Raw genomic sequence first — 27,452 nt, forward strand, 5'->3', positions numbered from 1 at the left:
TGATTTGCATTTCTTTTATGGCTAGAGAGGTTGAGCATTTCTTCATGTGTCTATTGGCCATCCTTCTTTCCTCTTCAGAGAAGTTTCTCTTTTAGTCCTTATCGCACTTATTTATTAAGCAGTTGTTTCTTTGAAGATTTGTTGTTGGGGGATTTAATTTTTTGAGTTCCAGGCATATTTTAGATATGAGACCCTTGTCCGTTGTATAGTTAATTAAGATCTTCTCCCAATCCATGGGCTTTCTATTGATCTTGCTAGCTATGTCCTTTGCCATGCAGAAGCTCTGCAATTTTATGCAATCCCATTTGTCCAACCTTTGATTTGTTGTGTTTCTGGGTCTCTATTAAGAAAATTTCAACTTGTGCCAAGGAGACCTAGGGTTTCTCCTATTCCATCCTGTAATGTTTTCAGAGTGTCTGCTTTGACTCTGAGGTCTTTGATCCATTTGGAGTTGATTCTGGTGCAGGGTAATATATAAGGATCTAGCTTTAGTTTTCTACAAGTAGTTAAACGATTTTGCCAGCACCATTTACTGAAGAGGCTTTTTTCCATTCTATTTTTTTAGCTCCCTTATCAAAGATTAGATGGCTATATGTCTGTAGGTTCATTTCTGGGTTTTCAGTTCTATTCCATTGGTCCTGAGGTCTGTTCTTGTGCCAGTACCAAAATAGTCTAGTGGCATGGCTCAGGTGTTAAAACACCTAGTAAGTGTGAAACCCTGACTTTAAACCCTAATTTTTATAACACATGGATGGAGAGCCTGGATTGGTTGGACCTCAGGTGGATAAACTTTCAAATCCTCCAGTCCTTGCCCAGGAAAGGAAGTACCATTTTATCTAGGATTTATTCTTTTTTTTTTTTTTTTAGAAATTCTAGTTGGTTTTAATTTAGATGAATAATTATCAATGCTTTCCTACTATTCTAAACATGCCGATGTAAACTTTTTTTTTTTTTACTAACATTCACAAACTTTCATTAGGAAAAATTTCTAAAACTAAAATGAAATAACAGGTATTCAAATTGTTCAAGTTTTTGGCAAAGAATGCCAAATTGTCTCCTACCCCCCAAAATACTGCTTTATCTTTACAGTAAACTTTGATGAAAGAAGGTTCTATCTTCTTACTTTCTGTTATTTATTATTGATTATTTATTCTTTGTGGGTTTGTACCCACAGCCTTGTGCTAGCTAAGCCTGCTTGCTAAGCTGTAGATTTACCACTTGAGCCATGCTGTCAGTCTGTTTTTAGGTAGTTGTTTTGGGAATGGAGTCTTAGAGACTTTCCTACTCAGGCTGGCATCAAACAGAGATCCTCCAAATCTCAGCCTCATAAATAGCTAAAATTACAGATTTTAATCACCTTGTGCCCAGCTAGATTCTTGATCAATTAAAATGCTGTCACTTTGATAGTGAAATGGTATATGACATTTAATTTTGAAAACTAAGATTGGTCAATGGTATGGCTCAAGTGGTATAGTACCTGCCAAATAACAAAAATAAAATATAATTAACATTTCCAAACTATGCTATAGAGAACTTCTTTGTATATATTTATTCACATTTTATGTCCAATTTTCTACTACTATATTTTGTGTTTTTATGTATTAAATACATGATTGCTTTTCATTACATATATATTGCGTATTTTCCCAGGTTTGCCTTTGCATCTAAATCTATGTGAGAATTTTTATTATATGGAATGTTTAATTTTTGCATATTTGTACCTCAGCCTCAGAGCTACAAAGTGAGGAAAATTCAATTTTATGACACTTAAAATTGTAAAATTGTATTCATTTTTGTGCTGGCTCTAAGAAAATAACTACTCAAAGAAGCGTCGAGTGCTACAGTGTGAGGGCGCAGTGGTACAGTGCTGTCTGCGACTTTTATGTGAAATGCCCTGAATTCAAGCCTCATTATTTCATAAAGGAGGGAGGGTAGGTTTTGGCTATCCATATAGGCAATTGCTATGCTTATAATATTCTGGGCAATATGTGAAAATGCTTAGAGCCATGTTTATCATGTACTAAACAGTAAATGTAGTTATTACTGTTGGTATTATTGGCATTGTTGTTTTATATTAGCAAGGGGAAAGAAACAAGTATTGTCATACATTGTTTATGAAAATCAGTACCATATATAGAATATCCTAACAATCTAATTTCTAGGAATTTATCCTTAGAAAAATACCCATAAAGTGACATGTTGAATTGAAATCTCTTTGTACAACTACTTAATGATAGCAAAAAGAAAAAACAGAACTGTGCACTAGTGGCTCCCACCTGTAATTTTAGCTAAAGACAGAAAGAAAAACTGGAAGGAAGTAAGGAAGATAGGAAGGAATTTAGGATGGAAAGAGGGAGAAAGGAGGGGGCAGGGAGGTAGGAAAAGAATAGCTATAAAAACAGATGTACAGAGAATTAGTACCATACATCTAATTTTTATACATTTATCTTTAAAGAATATTTAGGCTAGGAATGTGACTTAGTGGTAGAGTGCTTGCCTAGTATGCATGAAGCTCTGGGTTCATTTCCTCAGTACCACATACACAGAAAAAAACCGGAAGTGGCTCTCTAGCTCCAGTGATAGAGCCGCTAACCTTGAGTAAAAGAAGCTCAGGGACAGTGCCCAGACCCTGAGTTCAAGCCCCATGAGTGGCAGGAAGAAAATAATTTTAAACTGATATACAGAACTTGGTGCATCTGTGATTCCAGCTACTTTGGAGGCAGAGATCAGAAACATCACACTCTGAAGTAGTCAGCTCTGGGCAAAGTTAATGATACCCCCATCTCAACAAGTAAGTTCAATGTGATAGTTCACATCTGTAATTCCAGCTAGTAGGGATTCCTAATAGATAGGAGAACTGTAGTCCAAGGCTGTCCCTAAACAAAAATGCAAGATCCTGCCTGAAAAAGTAACGGAAGCAAAATAAAGATTCCAAGTGTGGCTCATGGGGTAGAGCACTTCCCTAGCAAGTATGATACTTTGAGTCCAAAACCCAGTATTGCCAAGACAAAAATACACAGGCCTGCTCATTTTAACATCACTTTGTAACATAAAGGGAGGACAAGAAAACATACAATGTTTAGGGATTTGATATTGGTTGCCCTTTGATTTTTCCAGAAAGAACAAGATGAATTTTAAGTGTAAGGAGGAAATTTATGTTAGCTATGAGGGAACATTTTCTTAGACTGATGAATGATGAAAAGGAAAGACAGAAAGGAAGGAAGGAAAAAAAGGAAGGAGGGAAGGAGGGAGGGAGGGAAAGAGGAAGGGAAGGGAGCCAGAGAAAGGAAGAGTGGGAGAAGGAGGAGAAGGAGGGAGGGGGCAGGAAATCTCCAGAAAGTATTTTCATCTAGGAATTAAGGTTGAGCCTTCTGGTAGCTGAACTCTAGAAAATGTATGGATTCTTATAAACACTAGTTTGAAAATGTTCATCCAGACTTTTCTCAACCCCTATGACTTATTCTTCCCATTGTGATTTAAACTGTGCTAAACGACATCTTCGAATGGACATTATATAGTGTAATTAGTGCAACACCGCCGCCTGTCAAGGGCAGATGTATATATAAGTGGCTTTGTTTTAACCCAGTCCTTGGCTTAAGAAGGGGCAGCTTTGGATATGAATCCACCTGCTAATAAGAATGCTGTGGCATTTCAATGGCTAATCCACTGTGATCGATTCATATTGATGTTGCTGACTAAATCATTCCAGTTTCCAGCAGTCCAGTAATAAGCCCCTTCACAATCCTTGCGTGCCTTAAATGTCCTTATAGTGTTTGCTTCACTCAAACTTTGCAGTCTCCTTAAATGTCCCAAACTCATCAATAAATCATTTGAAATGATTCAGTAAGTTTGTGGAGCAACTTCATAATACTGTATATTTCACATCTCTACTCAGCTGCTTATAATCAATAACTACTTTTTCACCATTCCACAGCTCGTTTGTCTGTCTCTTCTGGGAGAGGTGGATTTTAGAGTCTGGGATTGCATGCTTTTCTTTTCCATGCAATTCAGTGCTCATCCTTATTTATTAGCAGGTCTATTTCTTTCGCTAGCCCCATTTTCTCTTGATACATCCATAAAAGTACCATCTGTTCTTAGCAACATTTTATTTCTACATTACCCTCCCAGTTCTCTCCCCTGAATGTTTTATGTGACAATAATTTATTCTTGATTTGTTATTCACCTGCTTTCACAACTTCATCTTCCCTCCACCCCCATGCTGTCCTTGGTTTTCTTCATCTGAGCAGTGGCGCGCCTAGCTCCTAAAAGCACAGCTTTGGAGTCAAGTAGGAGGCCAAAGTACAGACATTGGGCCTTGGTCTTTGACCACTACCAAACCCATCTGCTTCTGTAAGATGGTTGTGGTACTGTTGTTTGAAGGATTAAATATAAGAATGTATAAATGTTTTTCAACTTCAGCACTACTGACATTTGGAACCAAGTCGTGTGTGTGTGTGTGCGTGCGCGCGTGCGTATGCGCACGCTTATGCCTACCCATATGCATATAAGTGTGTAAGTGCAGTACTGAGGCTTGAATTCAGGGCTTAGGCACTATTTATTAGCTTTTTCCACTCAAGGCTGAAACTCTACCACTTGAGCCACATCCCCACAGAGTTTCACAGACTTTCCTGCCTGGGTTGACTTGGAACTGCAATCCTCAAGATCTCAGCCTCCTGATTAGCTAGGATTACAGGTATGAGCCTCCAGCTCTTGGCTCGTGACTTTCATTTATAATTCCTGAGACCTGAAGGCTATTTATCAACAACCCTGGCCTATAATACTAAAGACCAGCTGTAACCCTGTTCCCATTTGTGACAAGCACATACATCTCTGGACATTGCCAGATGACCTTTGGGAGGCAAAATAATCTTCCTTCAAAATCATTATCTTGCCCATGTAATTGTAACCCCTCTGTACAGTATTTTCACAATTAACAAAAAACAAAAGACAAAATCATTGATGCCCACCAAACTTGTAGGGATTGATGGATGGTCTGAAGAATGTGTAAGGACCAAGGGCTGGTCCTTAATTAACTATTTAAACCAGGAAAGGTAAACAAATGAACTAAAGCCATTCAAATAAACCTGCATACCTTCATGTTAATTGTTAATACAAATAGCCCACTAGGGGTATTTATACCTTACATGAAAATATACCCCTGAAGGAAACACAAGGCCCCTATGTTTCAGTATTTTAGAGGATTAATTAGTAATACATCTTAATGTATCCTCCTGGTTTATTCTATAAATTTTAATAGATGACAGTTTATGTTGTAGTAGAATTTATTGATCCTTTGCTAAACTTTCATATCTAGTTTAAATTGATGTCCCAGATATTAAACCACTGATGTGGTAAGAGAATAAAGTTCAAACTACATTTAGGTGTTTATTAGTGTAAGTTTGATCAATAGCATTCACATTTCAGGCACTCTTTTAGGTACTAGAACTATATTAGTGAAAAATAATAGTTATTCAAGCTCATAGAGCCTCTATTCTAGAAAGCAATGAGCCACAAAAACAACCAACACATTAAGAAATATAAAAGAAGTTCTCATAACTTAAATATTAGCCTAGAAAAATTATCTAGATAATGCTTACAGGAAAATCCTGGTACTTGGCTAGAACTCAACCAGGACCAGTATTGTGATAATGTTCACTATGAACCATTTGGTTGCTTATCAGTGATTTCATTATCTGAACTCTGACTTTTTCATCTGATTTGAATTACAATGAAGGTGTTAACTCAGTTCTGCTGTTACTTTCACATACTTTGTCATTTCAGACATTTAGATTATGACTCACCCCGTGCATAACTTTTGTAATTGTTTCAAACTAGCAGTGTTCCTTTTACTTACCTTGTTCTTCTCTTAATGAATTAACTGTATTATTTGGTCTTTGTGCTGTAGTATAAATCCGGAATTTTTAAATGTGTGCTTTGTATTCTTCACTTGTCCACCTGTAAAATGCAGCCTGTAGAATAGCTAACTCATAAGATTCTTACAAAACTTAAGTAAGATAATGTTTTAGACCACGAAGAAATTCCAAGAGCAGTAATACTGATTTGTGGGTTGTTTTTCTGCACCCCTACTAGCCATCTACTTGTATGTACTGTTTCAAATACCTAACACAATGAATGAAATATTGTATCTCTTTCTTTCCTGAGTATTGAAAAGATGAAATGTTTCAATGAAATATAAGCAAGCATAAATGTCCTGCAGGGCCATATAAGGAAAGTGTCTTTATCTGTAAATTACTATGCTCAGAGCAAATATCGCCAAATGATAAAAACCATCATCTGTCATTGTTCATAGCTCGTTCTTTACATATTCTTTCTTATGTAAAGTGATACTCATTTTAGGAAATCCCATAGAGGTTCATCATTAATAATTATAACAGAGGCTAGTAGGAGGAATGGCTGAATGAAAAAGGGAACAGGACACAAGTACACCCAGAATACTCAGTATATATAAGTGACAAAGAAAGTGGGAAATATGAATGAGTCTGGGGAGGAGGGAACAGATGGGAGGAGGAAGAATGATGGACATGCTAAATTGCAAATCCTGTGAAACTCCCTTAAATGACTTTTGGAAGTTCAGAAAAAAACATTAATTAAATTTTAAAAATGCAAATGATAATTTAGACAACGAAATTGATATTATCTGAGGATTTAGGCCCATTTCTGTGCCAAGTAGAGAATTAAGTAGCAAAAGAGTAGTAAAGTATAATAGAACACAAGTTTATCGAAAGATAGCACACACCCTGCAGGGAGAGGCCCCAGACCAAGGAATCCAATGATGTCCCCCAGGGAAGTGGCCTTTGTGCTTTACTAATTCTCCTTCTCCCCCTATATCAGGGAGGGCCCATGCATTAACTTGAGTCCCTCATTGGCCACTGCACTTGCCTGGAAGTAAATCTGATTGGCCATCCTAATCATGCACAATTATAGAAATGGCTCTGATTGGTCATACTCAACCTAAACAATGTTGTACTTCACTGTGGATATCGAATTTTGAGCAGGAACCCAGAGCATTATGTGTCATGGCAGACCACAAGTTCTCTGACACATGTTATATCCACCATTATTCCATACCCATCTACCTAACAGTTCCCTTTGCCCATTCCCCAAATGTCCTTTATCACCTGACTCTTGACTTCTACAGATAATTAACCATAATAACCAATGAATATTCTACCTTGTTTTTTTCCTAGTCACATTGATGGGAATCTGCTTTGTGCTCATAATTCCATGCTACTCCCCTCTCAGCCCAATTCTTTTTATGTATCCAAAGATCCTATATGAAGAACTTTCCTCTCCCCCCTTGGCCCTATCATTTTACGTATGTAAAGATGGAATATGAAAGATTGACCCTGGCTCTATTGTCCCAGGCCCATACAGACCCCTGGCAAAATCCCAAGTATGTGTGAATTCGTTTGAAGTTCAGGCAGGGCAGTCTACCTAAGCCCAGCTGTAAACATCCCACTGTGAGCCCAACTGAAAGGCCCCCCACCTTCCTAGACCTAGTGGCTTTTAAATCATTCACCTCTGCCTCCTTGCTCAGACCTCCTATAAAAACCCAACTCCTGTCCCAATTCAGGGGCACAACTCCCAACCCACAGGAAGGTATGTGTCCCAATAAACAGTCCCTCCCTGTTGATGATCGAGTCCAGGCTATTCCTTTTCTGTTCTCCTCCATTTTCCTAACATAAGGTTTCGGCACCATAGGAAAAGGGAGGAAAATAGGGGGAGAGATAAGGCCTTTCTGGGTTTACTCAGGGGGTCAATAATACCACTCAGGGTGGCCATCCATGAGGCATGCACTGCTTACAAAGGCAAAGGCCACAAGGTCTTTCAGGTGGCTGTTTAGCCCAAAGTAAGTTTGGAGGGCTCAGTGCTCCCGATGGAGAAAGGCCTTGGAAGGAGGAGGAAGGTAGCAGAAAGACTCCATGAGAGGTGGCAAGAAGGTAGATGGCCCCTCAGCAGAGGGCACCCAGTTACTCCTGGTGCTTTTCCTCTCCTGGGTGTTGGCACCATATGTAGGAAAATGCAGGAGAATGGAAAAGGAAGAGGCCGGACTCAATCATCAACAGGTGAGGACTGTTTATTGAGGAATAGTGAGGGGCACAGCCTTCCCATGGGTTTGGAGATTGTGTCCCCCCAGTTGGGACAGGAGCTGAGTTTTTATAGGAGGTCTGAGCAAGGAGGCAGAGGTGAATGAAAAGCCCCTAAGCCTTTCAGTTGGGCCCACAGTGGGATGTTTACAGCTGGGCTTAGGTGGATTGCCCTGCCTGCATTTCAAAGGAGTTCACACATACCTGGGATTTTGCCTGGAGTTTGTATGGGCCTGGGACCATAGGGTGGAGGTCAAACATTCACATAAACTGGCAGGAAGTTTTGCTAAAATAAACTTCCATCACACACTATTTGACAATTGACTTTTATGCCCTTCAAATATGTCTCCAGTGTCCTGTGTCAATGCATTCAGCTTCTTCTCAACCCAGAAACTCAGTGGTACACTTGAGTCTCTCTGAGCAGTTTTCCAGAAAGGCACTCAGAGTATAGATCCGATTGAAAATGGCCTTTGACTGAACTATCACTGACCCAGAATGGAGCACCAGGAGGGTAATCCATACCTCCTATCAGCTGTCATCAGTAGAGCCTTGCTTTTTCAGTGCAGGTAGAAGGATGAAATGAATTCATTGGCAGTGAATCCCTACCACGTGGAAACTACAAACACAACACCTTTTTAGTAGAACTGCTTAGAGGACACAAGCCTAGTCAGGCACAACCCACTTGAAGCAGGAAGGAAATTCTTTTTTGAGAACATTAAGGTCAAGCTCATATATTAAAATAGCTGCAGGATCTGAGCTCCAGAGGCTCACACCTATAATCCTAGCTACTTGGAAGGATGAAAATCAACCTGGGTAGGAAAGTTCATGAGACTCTTATCTCCAGTTAGTCAGTAGAAACCCAGAAGTGGAGCTGCAGTTCAGTGGTTGATTGCCAACCAAAGTGGTTGATTGCAAAAAAGCTAAAGAAGAGTTGAAGCCCATTAAGTTCAAGCTCCAGTATATACTGTTCAACTCCCACCCACCCCCCACCCCCATACACATACAAATTACTCTTGGAGACCATTTACTTTTGCCATTTCAAAGCCCACTTCATGCCATTCATATTTTCTCTGTGAGGGTTAGTATTCTTCTGTAGGTTCCTCTAAGCACTTGGCAGCTAAGCCAAATATTAATGTGTTAAACATTAAATATCTCCTTCTTGTGCAATGCATTGGGTGTTTTATTACATAGGCTATTATAACAGATGTATTGTTACTTAATTTGTGCATAAAACTTTCAGATCTGCTCTGAAGAGTACTGCATGCAAAGAGTTAGAGTGGTCTTCTCTGTTGAGGCCCACAGACAGTCTTCAAAGCTCTAGGGCTTCCCAGCATCAGGGAATTTTTGTAACACGCTTGTTTGGCAATGAGACTTTTTGTGTGTTTGGAGGTACTGGGACTTGAACTCAAGGCTGGCTGCTGTCCCTTGGCTTCTCTCCTCAAGGCTGGTGCTCTACCACTTGAGCCACAGCTCTACTTCTGTCTTTTAGTGGGTTAGCGAGATAAGAATCTCTTGAACTTTCTTATATGGGCTGGCTTTGAATCCCATTGCTCAGATCTCAGTCTCCTGAATAGCTAGGATTATAATGATCCACCAGTGTCAGCTTGTCTAAGTTATTGAAGGTTAGGTCGCATGTGGTTATAATTGAACAGGTAAAGCACAGGACACAGACAAGCACTCAGGTAGCTCCTCATCCAGATCTCTGACTTCATTCTAAATAGCATGGGGTGAGGCAGGGTTTTGAGATCTGTGTGTTTGACTCTAAAAGAGTGAAGATTTCAGAAATATTGTGATGAAGGATGAAAATCCTTAGCCGTGTGATTTATGACTGTCTCCATCTGTGTCTTTCAGATACCATCGTTCTTATTGCTTCAATAGCAGTCGTTTCTGCAAAAACTCAGGGTAATATTTTTGCCACGTCTGCTCTCCGAAGTCTACGTTTCCTCCAAATTCTCCGAATGGTGCGCATGGACCGCAGGGGCGGGACTTGGAAATTACTGGGTTCCGTGGTTTATGCCCACAGCAAGGTATGCTAGACTTTTTCTTTTCTTTTTTCTTTTCCTTTCTTTCCTTTCCTTCCTCCCTCCCTCCCTTCCCTCCTTCCTTCCTTCCTGCCTTCCTTCCTTCCTTCCTTCCTTTCCTTCCTTCCTTGATTAATTTCTTTCCTTCCTTCCTTCTTCCTTCCTTTCTTTCTTTCCTTCTTTCTTTCTTTCTGTCTTCTTTTTTGTGCCATTCCTGGGGCTTGAACTCAGTGGGTGCTTTCCCTGTGCTTTTCTGCTCAAGATTAGCATGCTAGCATTTAAGCCACAACTCCACTTTTGGCTCTTTTGATGGTTAATTGGAGATAAGAGTTTCACAGACTTTCCTGCCCAGGCTGACTTCGAACTGTGATGCTTACATCTCAGCATCCTGAGTAGCTAGGATTAAAGGTAGCAGGCTGCCTTTCTGAGGTTGTAGACAATGGGTTTTACACTTTTTCCTTTGCTGTAATAAAATTTAAGAACCCTATTATAAGCAATAGTTACTTCAGAACTTGGTGAAAGCAATCCAGGGTACTGGTGTATAATGCATTAATCAATTTTGTTTTTCAAGGATTAGAGGTTGAGGAGGTTCTGGTGTTGAATTCAGGACCTGGGCTCTGTCCCTGACTTTGTGCTCAAGGCTAGCACTCTACCACTTGTGCCTCAGCTCCACTTCTGGCCTTTTTGGTGACTAATTGGAGATAAGAATCTCAAGGACTTATTTACTGGCTTTGAATTGGAATTCCTCAGATCTAAGCTTCCTGAGTAGCTAGGATTATAGGAATGTGTCACTAGTATCTAGCTCATTGATTTTTTAAGGAGTAGCTACTATTTGTTTTTATTTTTAAATTATTTATTTTTTATTATATTTAACTAGTTGATCAAGGGGCTCAATTTCAATATGTTAGTTTATGAATACAATTTGTCTTTTTACAATTACATTTTTATTATCTTTAAGTAGTTGTACAAAGATTCAACAAATCAATATATCAGTACAGTGTATTTTGATCAATGTCACCCCTTCCATTATTCTCCCTCACTTCAAGAAGTAATAAAGTGACAGGCATAGGTGACTCATGCCTGTAATCCTAGCTATCCAGGAGACTGAGATCTGAGGAGGATGGTACAAAGCCAACCCAGGCAGAAATGTCCATGAGACTTGTACCTCCAATTAACTAGCTATAAGCTGCAAGTGGAGATACGGGTCCAATGGTAAAGCACCAGCCTTGAATAGAAAGGCTAATCAAAGGTTCAAGGTCCTAAGTTCAAGCCCCAATACTAACACACACACACACACACACACACACACACACACACACACACACACAAAGGTAATATAGAGAATGGAATCACACAGATTTTTTTTTCCTTTTGCAAAGGCTTTGATTTCTAAAAATACTTTATTCCTTTTATTCCTAGGAATTAATCACAGCGTGGTACATAGGATTTCTTGTTCTTATTTTTTCATCCTTCCTTGTCTATCTGGTGGAAAAAGATGCCAATAAAGAGTTTTCTACATATGCAGATGCTCTCTGGTGGGGCACAGTAAGTACAAAACTCCATTTTATCTATTGGATGGTATGCAATGATTCCTTTGCATATAAGGCAATGGTTTCTAGGATGGAACAGCCAAAAGAGAAGGATGTGATAACACTTAAGATTTGTTACTGTCTTAAGCATTTCTATATCTTTTTATCCCAATGTAATTAAATTCTCTCATAAATCGTATTTATATTCCTTTTAGATTGTTGCCCAAAATAAAAAAAAAAATACCACTTTTTTGTGTGTCAGTCCTGGGTCTTGAACTCTGGGCCTGGGCACTGTCCCTGAGCACTTCACCTCAAGGCAAGCACTCTAGTACTTGAGCCACAGTGTCACTTCCAGTTTTCTGGTGGTTAATTGGAGATGATAGTCTCATGGACATTCCTGCTGAGGCTGGCTTTGAACCTGGATCCTCAACTCTCAGCCTACTGAGTAGCTAGGATTGATTACAAGCATGAGCCACCAGCACCTGGCAAAATATATCACTTTTAAATAATTATTTTAAAAAATAGTTTGCTTCAACTTTGTGAAGGACTGAGTTAAATTGACAGTTGTTATACTGATTTTTTCCAGTCATATAATAGTTGATCTTTATTAGCAAAGCAAATTAGACAGCTGTGTAATACAGCTGGGTACTGGGAGGCTAAGGCAAGGAGTTAAAAACAAATTCAAGGCCAGCGAGGACTACATAGTGAGAACCTACCTCAAAAAGCAAAAGAATTAGCTGGGAGCTGGTGGCTCACATCTTTAATCCTAACTACTCAGGAGGGTAAGATCTGAGAATTGTGGTTCAAAGCCAGACAGGAACATCCATTGGCTTCTTATCTCTAATTAACCACCAAAACAGCTAGAAGTAGAGCTGTGGCTCAAAGGGTAGAAGACCTTAGCCTTGAGCAACAAAAGCTCGGAGACAGTACCTAGGTCCTAAGTTCAAGCCTTAGAGCTGGCATAAAAAATGTACTCAGATTATTTCTCTTCTTTTTAAATAAGTCAAACATAGGAGAATGGTAGCTGAATGGAAGTTGAAGGGGAGTGAGAAGAGTAGAATACATTTGTTTGTGGGAGGGGTCAAGGGGAGGAAGATAGACAAATGGAGGGTGAGGATAAGTGAAGACTGTAATGAATATGTGCAAATGGAACCAGATAACTTGAAGGAATGTGTGGGGTTGGGAGAGATGGGTAACAGTGGAAAGGGTGATACCGATGGAAGTTGGAAGGCAGCCTAAGCAGAAATGGTATGAGGCTCTCACCCCAGTTAACTACCAAGAAATCAGAAGTGGAGGTATGGGTCAAGTGGAGAGTGCCAACTTTGAGGGAAAAAGCAAAGTGAAAGCATGAAACCCTGAGTTCAAGCTCCAGTAACAGCACAAGAACTAAAACTAGAAATAAATAGAAATCTAAATGAATGAATGAACAAATGAATGAGAATCATTTGGATGTCACAGATTATATATTCCTACTTTCAAAAGTTTCCATCCTACTTTATATTGTTATTGAAAAGCAACTTTCCAAAGAAGTCATTAGTCTCATACCGATAGAAAACAAACACGTGCTATTTTATTTAACTCATTAAAAATGTCATTATCAGTGAAGAAATCAATTCAAAATCCTTTCCAAAGAAGAAAAAAATTAGAAAACCTGGAATACTGAAACACTTGTACAAATACAAGAAAACCTTCAGTGGAAAAAACTAGTAGACTCTCCACTGGACATACCATTTACATGTAGATGGAAAAGAATATTTGCCTGCCACATTGGCTTTCCCCTGTAATCTTAGCTACTCAGAAGGCTTAGATCTGAGGATTGTGGTTGAAAGACTAGATAGACAAAGCCTAGAGAGTTGTATCTCCAATTAAGCATCAAAAATCCAGAAGTGGAGATGTGGCTCATGGTAGGTTGATGCAAGCAAGCCTTGAGCAAAAATGTTAAAGGAGAATGAGGGACCCTGAGTTCAAGCCCTATTACCAGCTTCCCCCAGCCCAAAAAAGTATAAAGGTTATGAGCTATATATGACTTAAAGAATTAGAAAATAGCTCAGACATTATAAAGGTGCAGAACCCCTGAAATCTGAATCAACAACCTGCAAAGGGTTCTTTGTGAACATGGCAAAGTTTTCCTTTGAAGCCAAAAAATTTCTTTGCATTGTGAAGAATTTATAAGTTAGAATGATGGAAGAGCTGACACTGATCAAGATGCATTATACACAGAGACTAACATATCGAAACCTCCTTATACAACTGTATAATTAAAACACAAGGAATTTATAAAGCAATTGTTGAAACCTGTGCCCTAATAAAAATCCCACAGTAATATACATAATACATATATGTGTGTACAATGTATACTTTTCATTTATTTTTATTTTATTTCTTTAAGACATTCTAAAAGGGTACATAAAATGTAATAATTGGGTAAGAATTTTAATTATCTTAGGTCCAGCAAAGTAAAATTCTCTTATAAATCATTAGTATTTCTTTTATTTGTGCCAGTTCCAGGGCTAGAACTCAGGACCTGTGCATTGTTCTTGAGATGTTTTGCTCAAAGCTAGTGCTCTACCACTTGATCCATAGCTCCATTCTGTTTTTTTACTAGTTAAATTGAGATAAGAGACTCTTGGACTTTCCTTCCTGGGCTGGCTTTGAACCACAGTCCTCAAATCTCACCCTCCTGAGTAGCAAGGAATAAAGGTACAAGCCACCATTGCCCAGCTTCATAAGTAATTTATTCGTTTATTTATTTATTTATTATTTTGGTCAGTCATGGGGCTTGAACTCTAGGCCTGGGCACTGTCCCTCAGCTCTTCAGCTCAAGGCTAGTGCTCTACCACTTCCATTTTTTTTATGCTTATGTGGTGCTGAGGAATCGAACCCAGGGCCTCATGCATGCAAGGCAAGCGGTCTACCACTGAGCCACCTTCCCAGCCTCATGTGTTTTTTGGGTTTTTTTTTTTAGTACTAGATTTTTGCCAACATAAATGTGTCATTTTCTTTCATTGTGATTCATATTTAATGATTGATTGGCTGACTTGGTGCTACTGGGCCTTGAGCCACGATTCCAGTCCTGCTTTTTGCTGGTTATTTTGGAGATGGTGTCTAGCAGGCATTTCTGGCCAGGTTGGCTTTAAACTACCATCCTATTGATCTCAGCCCCTTGAGTAGCTAGGCTTACAGCTATGAGTCATCAGCACTAAGCTTATTTGTTTTGTGGAGCACCAGAATTGTGTTATATTTGTTCATTACCCTACTCACCAGAAGATCATCCCGAAGACCACAAAACTGGTTAGAGGCCAAGGAAACATTCAAATTTTTTTGTATTAACTTGACCACTGGTGGCTTATGCCTGTAATCCTACTCAGGAGGCTGAAATCTAAGGCCACAATTCAAAGCCAACCCAGGCAGGAAAGTCCAGTTAACCATCAAAAAAAATACATTAAACAGAACTTGACGTATTTGGTGGTTTGTACAATAGCAGTAAATGATCATCAGAATTGTCTGAGTAAATGTTTATAGGTTTGTATAGTGTCGAAGCATTGTGGGGTTTAATATCTTGGTTTTTAACTTCTCTTCCCTACCTAAAAGCCATTATAGATGATTTGAAAGAAGACTAGAAACCAGAAAGAGAGCAGTCACCTGACATTCTTAAAATATCTTTCCTCTGTACAGAGCAAAGGCATGTCTCTTATTCCTGGTGGCTTTTCTTGCTAGCAGGGGGAAGGCAGTCTGTCTCCTTATTCTTGAGCTTCTCTTGCATAATTCTAGTGTATATCCATCCTGGCGCGTTCAGGTGTGCTTTGTCCTTCCATGCAGCTGTTGCTGAGCCTCAGTCTGGCATTTCATTTTCTTTCTTTCCTTGAGTTTCCCTTGTCTTTTAATTACTGATAAGAATTGCTATATTGTGTGTGAAGCAGTGTGTGGGAAATTCTTAATATATTCTCACTTAGTCACCAGCTACTTTCTTCTGCCAGAACAACACATAAAGCAGGTTTGCAAAGGTCACATCTGCGACTTCCAGAGGGGAGGCAACATATTTTCTATGATTTCCATTTTAATAGTATTGTTTTGACTGATGGTTAACCTGTGCTTAACATGTTTCCTAGTGGCCTAATTATGTTCCCATTTAAAAATTAAAAGTCTAGCCTTGAAGAGACACTAAAAAGAAAAATGGACCAATATGTCAAGCTTCTAGGAATTAAAAAAAAGGATTCTTTATTCTACAGTGTGTTGATTTCATCTGACTCATTAATGAAATTGTCCATAGCCCATTCAGCAAGAATACTAAACAAGAGGGCTTAGATGTCTATTGAGTGTCCAAAGAACATACACCAGGATTTAGTGGTTAATAAATTTAAACTAGTATGCTTGTTAAAATTTTGTTTTCTTTATGAATGACTAGACATTAATAATATGAGCATATTTTATTGTGATCATTCCATACATTGCAAATGGTGCACTATGAAAAAGTTTACTCTCTCCATTATACTCCCTTTTACCCCTGCCCTTTTTTTCAAACTCTGTTAAGTTGATCTATAGATAGAGACATAGTTATAGAGATATATATCTGGGCACCTGTGGCTCATACCTATAATGCTAGCTCCCCAGGAAGCTAAGATCTGAGGATCTCCAGCCTTAGCAGGAAAGTGGATGAAAATCTAGTCTCCAATTAAGCACGAAGAAAAGCCTGAGTGGAGCTCTGGCTCAAGTGGTAGAGTGCTAGACTTGCGCACAAAAGCTTAGGAACAGTGCCCAAGCCCTAAGTTCAAGGGACCATCCCTCTCCCCCACCCCGCCACACACACACACACACACACACACACACACACACAAGTATATGTGTGTTAGATATACACATACATATATACATATACACATATGTATATATATTGATCCTCTTTATCCTTCAGTACGCTTTCCATTGATCACCTCCAAATAATTCTCCTTGCACATTCATATCCTATCATCATTATCACTACCATCATTTTAGGTTTAGGTTCCCCACATGAGCAAGAACGTGCAGTATGCAGAACAGGCAGTGGGCTTTTTAGACTGGTATGCATAGAACATTGTTTAGATAACTCCTAGTTATAATTTTCCATGTCCTTTAAAACTATGGAAGTGGGGCTAGGAAGGTGGCTCAGTGGTAGAGCGCTTGCCTTGCATGCATGAGGCTCTGGGTTTGAGTCCTCAGCACCACATACGCAGAAAAAAAAGCCGGAAGTGGTGCTATAGCTCAAGTGGTAGAGCGCTAGCCTTGAGCTGAAGAGCTGAGGGACAGCGCACAGGCCCAGAGTTCAGGTCCCATGACCAGACCCCCCCCCCCGCAAAAAAAAAAACAAAAAAAACTATAGAAGTACCCAGGATAGATAAGGAAACGAGAGCACTCATAGTTGGTAAGTACAAGGAAATTGTTGGTGTTAATTTCAAGTAGAGGTGAGCTCAGTGGCTCATGCCTGTAATCCTATTAAGGAGATAGAGACAGGTGGATCAAATAGGGAAAAGTTAATAAAACTCCATCTCAATCAATAAAGTCTGGGCCTGTTGGCAGGTGCCTATGATCCCAGCTAGAGAGAAGTTGTAAATTGGAAGCCTGTGGTCCAGGATACTGAGCTCCACTTGGTATTATTTTCTATTATTATTTTCCTGCATTTAAATTACTTCAGATTTATTCTGAAATAATTTAAGAATGGGTTTTCCTGAAATTATTTGTTCTTTGTTATTTACTGCTTTTCAATTATTTTTTCACCTTTTGACTTGCTTTGAAAATAAGATTGTATTTCCCTGAAGCAATTTTTTTCTGGTAATGAGCTGCTCATAAATACTACCTTTTCTTCTTTCTATTTACTGCTAATTGTTATGATGAAGATAGTTTTGTTAGCTTAAGAAAAATTCATTCCATAGCATACATCTAGTATATTTTTTTGTATTACTGGGCTTTAGACACACTGCCTTCACTTGGTAGACACAGTCTTTCACATGGCCAAACTTCCAGCCAAAATCTACTTTTTTGTGTGTATATGTCCTTGGGCTTGGGCACTATACCTGACCTTTTTTGCTCAAAGCTAGCACACTACAATTTGAGCCATAGCTCTACTTTGGGCTTTTTTGTAGTTAATTGAACAGTCTCAGAGGTGTTCTTGTCTGGACTGGATTCAAACCAAAATCCTGAGGTATCACATTCCTGAATAGCTACAAGTGGCAGCCACCAGCACCTGGCTAAGAATTTATATATTTCTGCTACAAGTAATTCTTTTAGTAAAGGCTAGCCTTGATTTCACAATCCTCCTTCTTCAGCCTCCAGAGTGCTGAGATTACAGGCCTATGCCATCAGACCTACCTCTGTCTTTTGAGAAAATAAAGAATATTTCAGCCAGAAGTGTGGGGGCACCTGGGTCTTCTCACTTAACTTCAGTGCTACTCTGCCTGCAGTAGTTCTGAAAGAGATGCTAGACATTTTTTAACATTTTATTTATTAATTTTAGTACTAAATTTAAATTTTAACTTTCCCAATGGTATTATAAATATACCATCCAAAGCCAAAAATGTTGGTTGCCTATAATCCTAGCTACTGAGGAGGTAGAGATTGAGTGAATCACAGTTGGTTTGAGTCCAGTTTAGGCAAAAAGATTGAGAAACCCCATATCAAACGGATCACTTGGTGTAATGATGTACATCATCCCAGGTACACAAGAGTCTGAACTCAGGAAGATCATAGTTCCAGGCCATCCCAGGCAAAAACAAACAACCAAAAAACCCTAGATGTTATCTCAAAAATAACCAGAGCAAAAAGTTCTAGACATGCAGCTGAAGTACTAGAGTACCCACTGGGCAGGCACAAAGCCCTGAGTTCAAACTCAAATGCTGAAAGAGAAAAAATAAAATGAATTTGTCCAGCATATGTGGTCCAAGTCATTCCCTTGGAGTACTTTTACCATGGAGAGTTAAAGTCCAGTGTATTGATTCATTTTTTTAACATTGTTCATATTAGAAAAGTAAATACTTTGACTCAGGAATTCTCAAAAACCTTCTTAGTACAAAAGCCAGGTGCCATGGTTCATGCCTGTACTCCTAGGAACTCAGGAGACTGCAATCTGTTGACCATGGTTCAAAGCCAGCCAAGGTAGGAAAGTCCAGGAGACTGTTATCTCCAATTAGCCACCAAAAGGCCGGAAGTGGAGCTGTGGCTCAAGTGGTAGAGCACTAAACTTAAGGAAAATAATTCAGAGACAGTGCCCAGGCCCTGGGTTCAAGCTCTGGGATTGCTAGACACACAAAGAATATTTTCATACCAAGAGAACACAATAACAGACCACACTAAGTTCTTTGCCTCTTTGTCTTTGCCTCCCCCCAGTCCACATGAGCCAGATAGCATCATAACAGCTCATCTGAAATGATCAGGATGTGTCTGATTTTATCCCCAGAAACCACTGTGCTCAACTCTTGTACCCTGCCTTTTCCCCAGATAGAACCAGCAGGGAATAACAGAATACAAGGCTGATGAAATCTGCAAATGAGGAACACTATTTCTTTAATGTTAAATCCCCCAAAAGAGTCTAATATTTCAAAGCAGTTGCTTTGTTCACTAGGTTTGATTCGAATGAGACTCTATTACTAGATTTAGATTTTCCAAAATCAACTCTAGTTCTGTAAGTCCAGGCAGCTCCATCACTGTGTTAACTGCGCACTGTAATTACGCCGCACCATCTGCCTCATCACTGGGAGGCGCTGGACACTCCGTGGGAGCAGCTGCAGTTACTGCAGCTACAGAGATGATGAGATACAAGACACTAGCACATACTGCCATCCTCACACAGCAGGCCAGCAGGGCATTGCTGGCGTCTAGGAGAACTGTGAAGAGTTTTCCAGAAAACAGACTGCTATATCATCCAATTCAACTGTCCAGTATATTTGATTTCCTCCTAGGCCCTGAGGATCTATCATAGAAACAGCTCAGGGGGGTCTCTGAAATAAGCTGCTAGTCCAGGACCTCCCCAAATTCTGGGAAAGCTGGGATCTGTAGGATCAATGTGTCCTGCCTGTTTCTTTTTTCCTCTTCTTTTATTTTGTACTCATCCTGGGGCTTGAACTCAGGACCTTGGCACTGTCCCTGAGCTAGCCTCAAGGCTAGCACTCTACCACTTAAGGTACAACAGCTCCACTTCTGGCTTTTTGGTGATTAGTTGGAGATAAGAGTCTCTCCTGCCTGGGCTGCCTTCATATAGCAATTCTCAGGTTTCAACCTCCTGAGCAGGTAGTGTGTGAGCCACCCACACTCAGATGGCCTGTCTTTTTCTGACTTTATACCAACATGAAACGAATTATTACTGGTTTCAGCCAATGAGAGGTTGAGGAGGTGTCTAGAAGGCAGAAATGGTTCATTGTTTAGCAGAAGCAATGGGAGAGAAAGCACTCGGGAGTTGCTACCTTCTCTCCAGAGAAAGATCCAACTAGTCAGACCATGCTAGCAGAGCCTTCCACATGTGGGGGAAAGGAAAGAAAAGGAATCTGCATCTGCTGTTCCCAAGGAAACATGCTGCCACTTCAAGGGCAGCTTTCCTATTAGGGCTCACTGACCCATGTTTTGTGGACTGCAGCTGGTCCTCACCTTAGAAAGTCAGTAGCTTCCTCAGCCACAGAGGTCATTGTGAATTCCTGGAGAAGGTTCACATTTTATTTGTAAGTGAACCTCAGAGACATATATTCGATTTTGCTTTTTTTCCTCATTCATGTGCATAATTATATAAATTAGTAAGTTTCATTGGGACATTTTCACACATGCATGTACATTTAATAATTTCACTCTATTATTCCTTATTATTATCCCCACCTCTTTCCTAGTAGTTTCTCCTCAACTTTGATGAGACTGTGTGTGCGTGTGTGTGTATGTGTGTGTACACGTGCACATGTGCATGTGCACACACACATGCATGCACGCATGTGCCATTACTGGGGCTTAAACTAAGGGACTTCACGTTCTTGCTTAGCACTTTTTTTGGCTCAAGGATGGTTCTCTACCACTTGAGCCACACTTCCACACTTCCAACTTTTTACCAGTTAATTCGAGATACGGGTCTCACTGTTTTGTCTGCCTGGACTGGCTTTGAATCTCATTCATCAGAGCTCAGTCTCCTGAGAAGTTAGGATTACAGGCATGAGCCATGACACTCTGCTTGAGGAGACTTTATCTTGTGTCCGGTGTTACTTCTGCTCACATCACAGAGCCTAGTTGTCCTCTTTGTGTCCATAGAAATAAAAGGGTGAACTCTGCAGGCAGGAGGCAAACTCCCACCAGCTCCCTGCCTGGGGGCTTCCCAAGGCCAGTCTGGCAGCACTAGGGAGGGCCCTCCGCTTTCCACCGCTTTGAAATTGGAATGGAGGAAGTTGTTGAGGTCAGTGGTTTAGCACTAGTTATTCAAATCCCTGCCCTCAGAAATGTGGTCAACTGGGAGGCTGAATCAGTGCTGAGTGGATGCAGCCTCACTCACCTTGAAGGACTCCAGTACAGCCCTACAAGTCCACTATATTCACTGTAACACAAACACTCGCCGCCCCTGGGATAGAAAAGAGAAAGTTTGGATTCTAATGAAAGAAACCATGGATTCTTCTCCTCTCAGTAAAACACAACTCTTGTCACTTAGCTGGGTCCCATTCTTCAGACTTAGAGAGCTCGGGGCTCACATCTGTAATCCTAGCTACTCGGGAGGCTGAGATCTGAGGATCAAAGCTCAAAGCCAGCTCAGGCAAAAAACAAAAAAATCCCCAAGACTCTTACCAATAGTTAACCAGCAAAAAGTTGAGCGTACAGATGTGGTTTGAGTGATAGAGCACTAGCCTTAAGTAAAAAAAACTAAGAGTCAGTGCCCAGGCCCTGAGATCAAGCCTCAATACCACCATTAAAATAATAATAATAATAATCACTCTGAGCATTGTGCCAGACAGAATAATTCCAGTGTGTTATGGGAACAGAAAACCATGAAATGTGACTATTTTTACTGTGACCAAACCATGAAATTCTCCTTCAGTAGACGACTATTAATAAGTTGCTATAAGCAGATTAAACTATTTTACAGGAAGAGTATGGCAAGTTGAAATTCTATATATTTAAGAATAGGAACCTATAATAAAATTGAGCCAATTTTTTCCTGCCAACATCGGTGGCTCATGCTTGCAATTCTACTGCTTCAGCAGGCTGAGAGCTGAGGACCATAGTTGAACGCCATTTCATACAGACAACCAGAAAGGCTCTTACCATTCTTTTTTTTTTAACCAGCAAAATACCAGAAGTGGAAGTGAGGTTCAAGTAGGAGAGTGCCAGCCTCCAGTGAAGAAGCTAAGAGAGAGCATGAAGCCCCTGTACCAGAACAAGAATAAAATAAAGTATAAATATGTATGATAATATAATTAATACAATATGCTTCTTTTCAGAGTCTCCACACTAGTACTGTTAGTGACATTATATCATCTTGTCTCCTGGGTTTTACTACCCATTCTCTCCCTTCCTCTCTCCTTCCCTCCCAGCAGGCTCTGACAACTCCATTCCTGACTGCTCAGAGCCCTGTCCTCTGACCCTAGACCTACAGCCTCACTCAGGACTGTATCTCTTCCCTTGGGTTTCAGGAAGTAATGAAAACTCTCCCAAGCCAGACCCAGAGGGACAATGGCCAAGCCCTGAATTCAGGCCCCAAGACTAGCACACATACCAAAAACCAAAACCAAAAACACCGTTACCACCCCCTACCCCCAGCAAACCCAAAGCACTATTCCTCTGACTTTCCTTTCCTTCTCATCCTTCAATGTCTGTGGTCCTGAGATGTCCTTCAGCCTCTTCTTCCCAGGTTTTGTGATCTATTTTCTACATAACACTTCAACGTACCTGTCCCTGGTTCCAAAACTCAAACACCATGCCTAGTTCAATCTACCTTTCTCTCAAGACTCAAGCTGTCATTCTCCGTTTCTTATGAGATATTTCTACATCAGAATTGTCTTGCCATTTTGCAAGCCACAGTTTACAAAATGAAACATTCACCTTTACTTGAAAACCTTCTCTTTCTTTTGTATGTTTATTTTTGTACCAGAGCCTGAGTGCCGTTCCTTAGCTCTTTTGCTCAAGGCTAGTATTCTACCTCTTGAGCCACATCTTTACTCCAGGTGTTTCATTGGTAAATTTAAGATAAGATATTATTTTTATTTCTGTATCCTTTGTCTTGCACATAAGTTTATCTGATTTGCAGAAGAGAAGGGGAATCACAGAAATGGTGGGACAAAGGGTGAACCAATGCAACAGTGAGACTCACTAGACACTGCATTGGAAATGAACTTTACAACTTGAGGGAGAGGGAGGTGGGAGGGGGTGAAGTGGGAGAAAATGAGGGAGGGGGTAACACTCTTCAGAAAGAAATGTACTCATTGCCTTCCTTATGTAACAGTAACCCCTTTGTACATCACCTTGGCAATAGGAAAACTGAAGTACTTTCCTGTTCAGTCTGGCTTTAAACCTCAATCCTCAGATCTCAGCCTCCTGAGTCACGAGAATTAGAAATGTGAGCCACAAGTGCCCAGCCTCCAAAATATCCTTTACTTCTTTATCATATTTTTAATGGTGCAAGCATCTTCACACTTGAACTTTCTAAGTCATTGTTGACTTATTCTCCCTGCTTTGACCCCACTGACCCCAGATAATCAATAATGCATTTCCATCCAACATCCCAGTTATGTCTCTTTGCCCTCCGTCCAGTCTCTTAATTGGCCTTCCTACTTCTTATTTCTCCCTGTGCCAATACACCTGATATATTAGCTGCCTAAATCACAATTTCTAAAATCACCATTCAAAGCTTAGTAGAGTGCTTGCCTAGCATACATGAAGCCCTGGGTTTGATTCCTCAGTACCACATAAAAACCATTTCATAGGTATTTCTGGGTTGCAAAACAGGAAGCAGAATCCTTATCCCAGCACTTGAGGCTTTCATTCACCTGCTCAGTGCATCCTTACTAAGTGATTACGATATGCAAACTGCTATGCAAGGAACCATCTATCCACAGGAGACAGTTGTAGTCTACATGAAGTTTTCTTCTTCCCAGTGGAGAAATAACAAACAAGTAAACTTGAGAAGTATATTACTCTCTCAGATATTGGTATCTTCTATAAATAAAAATGAACAGAATAAGGATTTAAGGAACAATTGACAAAGAACTACTTACATAAGATGATCCAGATTTCCTTTATTAAGTACATTTTTATTTTTAATTGACACAGTCATTATGCATATGTATGGAATATAGGCTGACATTTCTATAGAGGTGTGCAATGCATAGTGATCAGAGCAGAGTAATTTGTGTATCTATCACCACAGGCTTTTTATCATTCTTTTGTGTTGGGAATATTCAAAATCTTCTTTACTATTTTGAAATACTCAACTAATGACTGGGATTACTGTCAACTACAATTATGTCAACCTTAACTTTTCTACTGTGCTATAGAACATTGGAAGATAGTCTTCCTATCCAGTTGTACTCCTGCACCCATTAACCAGGGATGGTCTTTCAATCAGGGATGGATTGTCAGTCCAGGGATGGATTGAGAATTAAGTAGCTCTCTGAACAGAGACCAAGGAATAAAAACAATCCAGAAAGAAAATAGCAAGTGCAAGGTTCCTGAGACAAGAGTCAAGAAAAGGGTTGGTGTGCTAATGAACAGGAAGGCAGACACAGAAGCAGAAGGAGATGGCAAATGGTGAGAGAGCAAGCTAGAAATGGGGCCAGAGACCCACTGGGGAAAGTATTTATTTAGGAAGCCATAGAGAGGAATGAGACCTGTTCTAAGGAATATGGGAAGCCTGTTGAATACTTCACTTTTAGGAAATCATTTTTAGAGACACTCCCTAGGGGCTGTAGATGCAGCTCAGCAGTAGAACTGACTAGCATGTGTGAGGTTTAGGGTTCCATTTGGAGCATTGCAAAAAGGGAAGAAAGGAAGGGAAGAAGAAGAGGAATGGAAAAGGAAAGGAAGGAAGATGGAAGGTGGAGGAAAAGAAGGAAAGAGAAGGAAGGGAAGGAAAAAGAAGGGAAGGGAAAAGAAGTGAAGGAAAAGGAAAGGAAAAAGAAATTGTGTCCAAGCTTTAATAGATCTAGTTAACTTCCTCTTTCTCTATTTTTTTACTTGTATTATAAATTGAAAATTGTTGTTGTACATATTTATACAGTGGAATAATTAAATCAAATAATAGGGTATCCAGTACCTCAAATACTTACTTTACTTATTTTGCGATTAGAGCATTTAAAGTATACACTCAGTGATTTAGAAGAGCAAGAGTCACTATTAATATCTGTCTTCACCATTGTACTCCCAGCTTCTTTGAGTTTGATTGTATTAGATTCTACATGCAAGGGAGAAAAATGGGTATTTGACATTTCATACCTGTTTATTTCAAATCATCTCATTAGATTCAGGAAAGGCATTTGACAACAATAAATTCTAAGCAAATTCAATATAAAAGGAACACAGTACAGTGGACCTCATGTATGATGGTTGCCACTAACAAAATACTAATATGAAAATGTGTGATCCTTTCCTCCAAGATCCAGGACAAAACAAGGACGGGTACCACCATGTCTGTTCAACACAGTACTAGAAGTCCTTGCCAAAGCAATTAGACAGGGTAAAGGAAAAGCATTCCAGTAGGGAAGGAAGAACTAACAGGATCACTGTGGCCTGATGACTTGAACTAATAGACAGAAAACATAGAGATAGATAGATAGATAGATAGATAGATAGATAGATAGATAGATAGATAGATAGATAGATAGAGATGTGTATAGATAGCACACATACACTGCTAGAACAAATAAAAATTCAGTCAAGTGTAGACACAAAATCAACACACACAAAAATCAATTGTGACACTAACAAGGAATTTTCTGAGAAAGAAAGCATGAAGACAACCTCACTTATAATAGCTTCAAAATAAAATAAATGCTTAGAAATCAATGTGATCAAGAAGGTAAAAAATGTGTACAGTGAAAACTATACAACCCAATCTATATCACATTTTCCTGACCCATTTGTCCTTTGAGTGCATCGGGCAGATCACATACCATGGCAATGATGAATAATGCTGCAATGACCATGATTGTGCTGATGGCATATTAAGCCAGACCAAGAGAAACAAAGGTTGCATGGTTTCCCTCATTTGTAGTAGATAAAATATATCTATAAATCTATAAGTAATACTGGGCATTGGAGGCTCATACCTGTAACCCTAGCTACTCAGGAGGCTGAGATCTAAAGGTCCCAGTTCCAAGCCAGCCCAGGCAGGAACGTTCATGAGACCCTTATCTCCAATACATTACCAAGAAAGCTGGAAGTGGAACTATGGCTCAAGTGGTAGAGTGCCAGCTTTGAGCAAAAAGAAGCTCCGGGACAGTTCCCAGGCCCTGAATTCAAGCCCCAGTACTGGGGGGAAAAATCTCTTAAGTAAACACATCAGGTGGTATGCAAGTGCTTACAAATGAATTAAATGAAGTTAAATATGTTAAGTATAACTTAAGTATAAGTATAACTGTTATGTTATATGGCACCTCCTTTGTACAACTACTTAACAACAATTAAAAAACTTAATTAATAAAAGAAATTGAAGGCCTGAGAATGTAATTTAGCGGTAGAGTGCTTGCCTAGTATACACAAAGCCCTGGGATCAATTCCTCACCACTATGTAAATAGAAAAAGTCAGAAGTGCTGCTTTGATTCAAGTGATAGAGTGCTAACCTTGAACAAAAAGAAGCTCAGGGTCAGTGTCCAGTCCCTGAATTCAAGCCCTAAGCCTGGCAAAAAAAGAAAAAGAAAGAAATTGAAGATGCTGATAATGTTCTTCAAGCCTACCATGTTTCCACATAATTTATAATTTCCAGAACCATCCCTGTGTGTTCTTGCTGCCTATGCAGCTGGCCACCTTTCCCTTCTGCTCCTTGATCATTTCTGCCTCTCAAAATATCACCCTGCCTTCATATTCCAGGTACAATGACAGTTCCCTAGTTAGGCCTCCTCATTTTCCAGGCTGGTGCCATCAGTCTATTTCAGGAATTCCTCCAGCAGGTTAATTATTTCTCCATCATAATCCCTGCGTCCCTTTATGTGGTGTTTTATTTGTACATTACACTCCTTTCTTACCATACCATAAATACTCTAGGACAAGAACTATGTACCTTTCGTTTTGGTTGCACTGCAAATCATAACATGTACCTCCAACACGCCAGATCTTTGGAAAATGCTTTGCCAAAGTAATGAATGGACATTCACACAAATTGTGGTTTGGGAGGCATTCCTAAATCTATAGTGCTGTCACAGTGCATCACAGATGATTATCTGCTTACTTACACTGTCTTTGAATATACTTAGACAAGATGGGGAACTGTTTCCTTAAACAAAGAGAAGTTCTGTTCTGCATCATGGAAAATTAAAGCTCGGTAATAAAATGCGTCATCGGGCCTTCGTGAATAATGATTTAGGGGAAATGTTGCTTTACCTTCTATTTGTAGGCCCTAAATTCCCTCTCCAATACTCAAGCTGGATTTTCTGTTTGTTTTGATTTTAGATTACATTGACAACTATTGGATATGGAGACAAAACTCCGCTAACTTGGCTGGGAAGATTGCTTTCTGCAGGCTTTGCACTCCTTGGCATTTCTTTCTTTGCACTTCCTGCCGTGAGTATCTTTGCAACAATAAAGCAGCTCTAATTAGGTCGTAGAGGTTTACTGGAGTGAGCTCTCCTAAATTGGCATGCTTGGAAACACA

The 27,452-nt window shown here is 39.8% G+C and overlaps 1 protein-coding gene across 5 annotated transcripts in view; it reads left to right on the forward strand.

Moving 5' to 3' along the window:
• Nucleotides 1–27,452, forward strand: part of Kcnq5 (potassium channel, voltage gated KQT-like subfamily Q, member 5) — a 540,825-nt gene that overhangs the window by 422,362 nt on the left and 91,011 nt on the right. For all 5 annotated transcript variants that reach the window (XM_013033629.1, XM_013033631.1, XM_013033633.1 and 2 more), the window contains exons 4-6: nt 9,960–10,135; nt 11,549–11,674; nt 27,251–27,361. In XM_013033629.1, the coding sequence (XP_012889083.1) occupies nt 9,960–10,135; nt 11,549–11,674; nt 27,251–27,361 (413 nt within the window). The remainder of the gene's footprint in view (nt 1–9,959; nt 10,136–11,548; nt 11,675–27,250; nt 27,362–27,452) is intronic.

This window comes from Dipodomys ordii, unplaced genomic scaffold, assembly GCF_000151885.1.
Source record: "Dipodomys ordii isolate 6190 unplaced genomic scaffold, Dord_2.0 Scaffold172, whole genome shotgun sequence".
Lineage (NCBI taxonomy): Eukaryota > Metazoa > Chordata > Mammalia > Rodentia > Heteromyidae > Dipodomys > Dipodomys ordii.